This window comes from Aplysia californica, unplaced genomic scaffold (assembly GCF_000002075.1).
Source record: "Aplysia californica isolate F4 #8 unplaced genomic scaffold, AplCal3.0 scaffold00600, whole genome shotgun sequence".
In the NCBI taxonomy this organism is placed as follows: Eukaryota; Metazoa; Mollusca; class Gastropoda; order Aplysiida; family Aplysiidae; genus Aplysia; species Aplysia californica.
In genome coordinates this window covers 443,654-444,686 of record NW_004797870.1, presented here as the reverse complement: position 1 = coordinate 444,686, position 1,033 = coordinate 443,654, and the positions used below count along the sequence as shown (strand labels likewise).

At 40.0% G+C, this 1,033-nt stretch overlaps 1 protein-coding gene across 1 annotated transcript in view; it reads right to left on the bottom strand.

The window, feature by feature from the left end:
* Positions 1 to 275, bottom strand: part of LOC106012993 (unconventional myosin-XVI) — a gene marked incomplete at its 3' end in the record, with an annotated part of 12,086 nt that extends 11,811 nt beyond the window's left edge. The window contains 1 exon segment of the mRNA XM_013087540.2: positions 164 to 275. Within this exon segment, the coding sequence (XP_012942994.1) occupies positions 164 to 252 (89 nt within the window).
* Positions 276 to 1,033: the final 758 nt, after the last annotated feature.

Here is a 1,033-nt window from a genome sequence, read left to right as displayed (position 1 = left end):
ACCACCACTAATACCACCACCAGTATCTCCACCCCATCACCACCGCAACCACCATTTATATCTCAACCACCGCCACCCCACCATCACCACCACAACCACCACTACCTTTACCATAACCACAACCACCAATACCACCACAATCATAAACTAAGGTGATTTACACACCTGTTGTTGTCTTATCTGTTTGTTCATCTTATAGCGCTCTGACTGGGGCAGCAGGTTCGAACCTGGGCCTTCCACGCCAGAGCTCATCTTGCTGATCGATCAAACCTGCTCAGATCTGTTGAAACAAAAGGATCACGGCAGAATGATAATATAATAACAAATGAAAAGCACAGGGGAACAACGACTGTAGTCACAAACTAGAAATTGTGACGGTGTCAATTTTAAAAGCTTGTTGACTCGTAAATTCATATTTGTTTGACTGGTTGTTTAGTGTTTAGTGTTGTTTAATGGTAAATCAAAGAACAATAATCAACCAACAGTTGAATCGAAATACAGTTATGAACAAGCGTTCAACATTTGTACCATCACGATTTTCAGTTTGTGACTACCGTCGTTTTCCCCCTGTAGTCTTCAAATGCTATCAAACTTGTCTAAGACGACCAACAATTGTTGATGATAACATGTTGTCTTATAAAGGTGATTGTCTTGGACGGATCAGATGAAAAAGACGGGAACACAATTCTTACATGGGTCTCAGCTGGAGGTGTTCGCATGTCGAGTAGATTCATATTATATAAATGATTGTTGGTTTTTGTTGCTGTTGCTGTTGTTGTTGTTGTTGTTGTTGTTGTTGTTCCGTTTTAGTTTTAGTGACATTTACAACACAAAGTCACAAAAGGGTCATATTATTATAAATGCATGAGGTTAGATGTGTCATGGGAGAATAACACACAAAATAAGAAGAAGAAAAGATGCATGCGGACGACAGACATTTGATAGTAAAGAAAGAACAAGCCACACCAGAGAACCAGCCAACTCCTCAGGTATTTGTTGAAAAAGAAAACAACAAAGAGATTTGGGGGAGGGG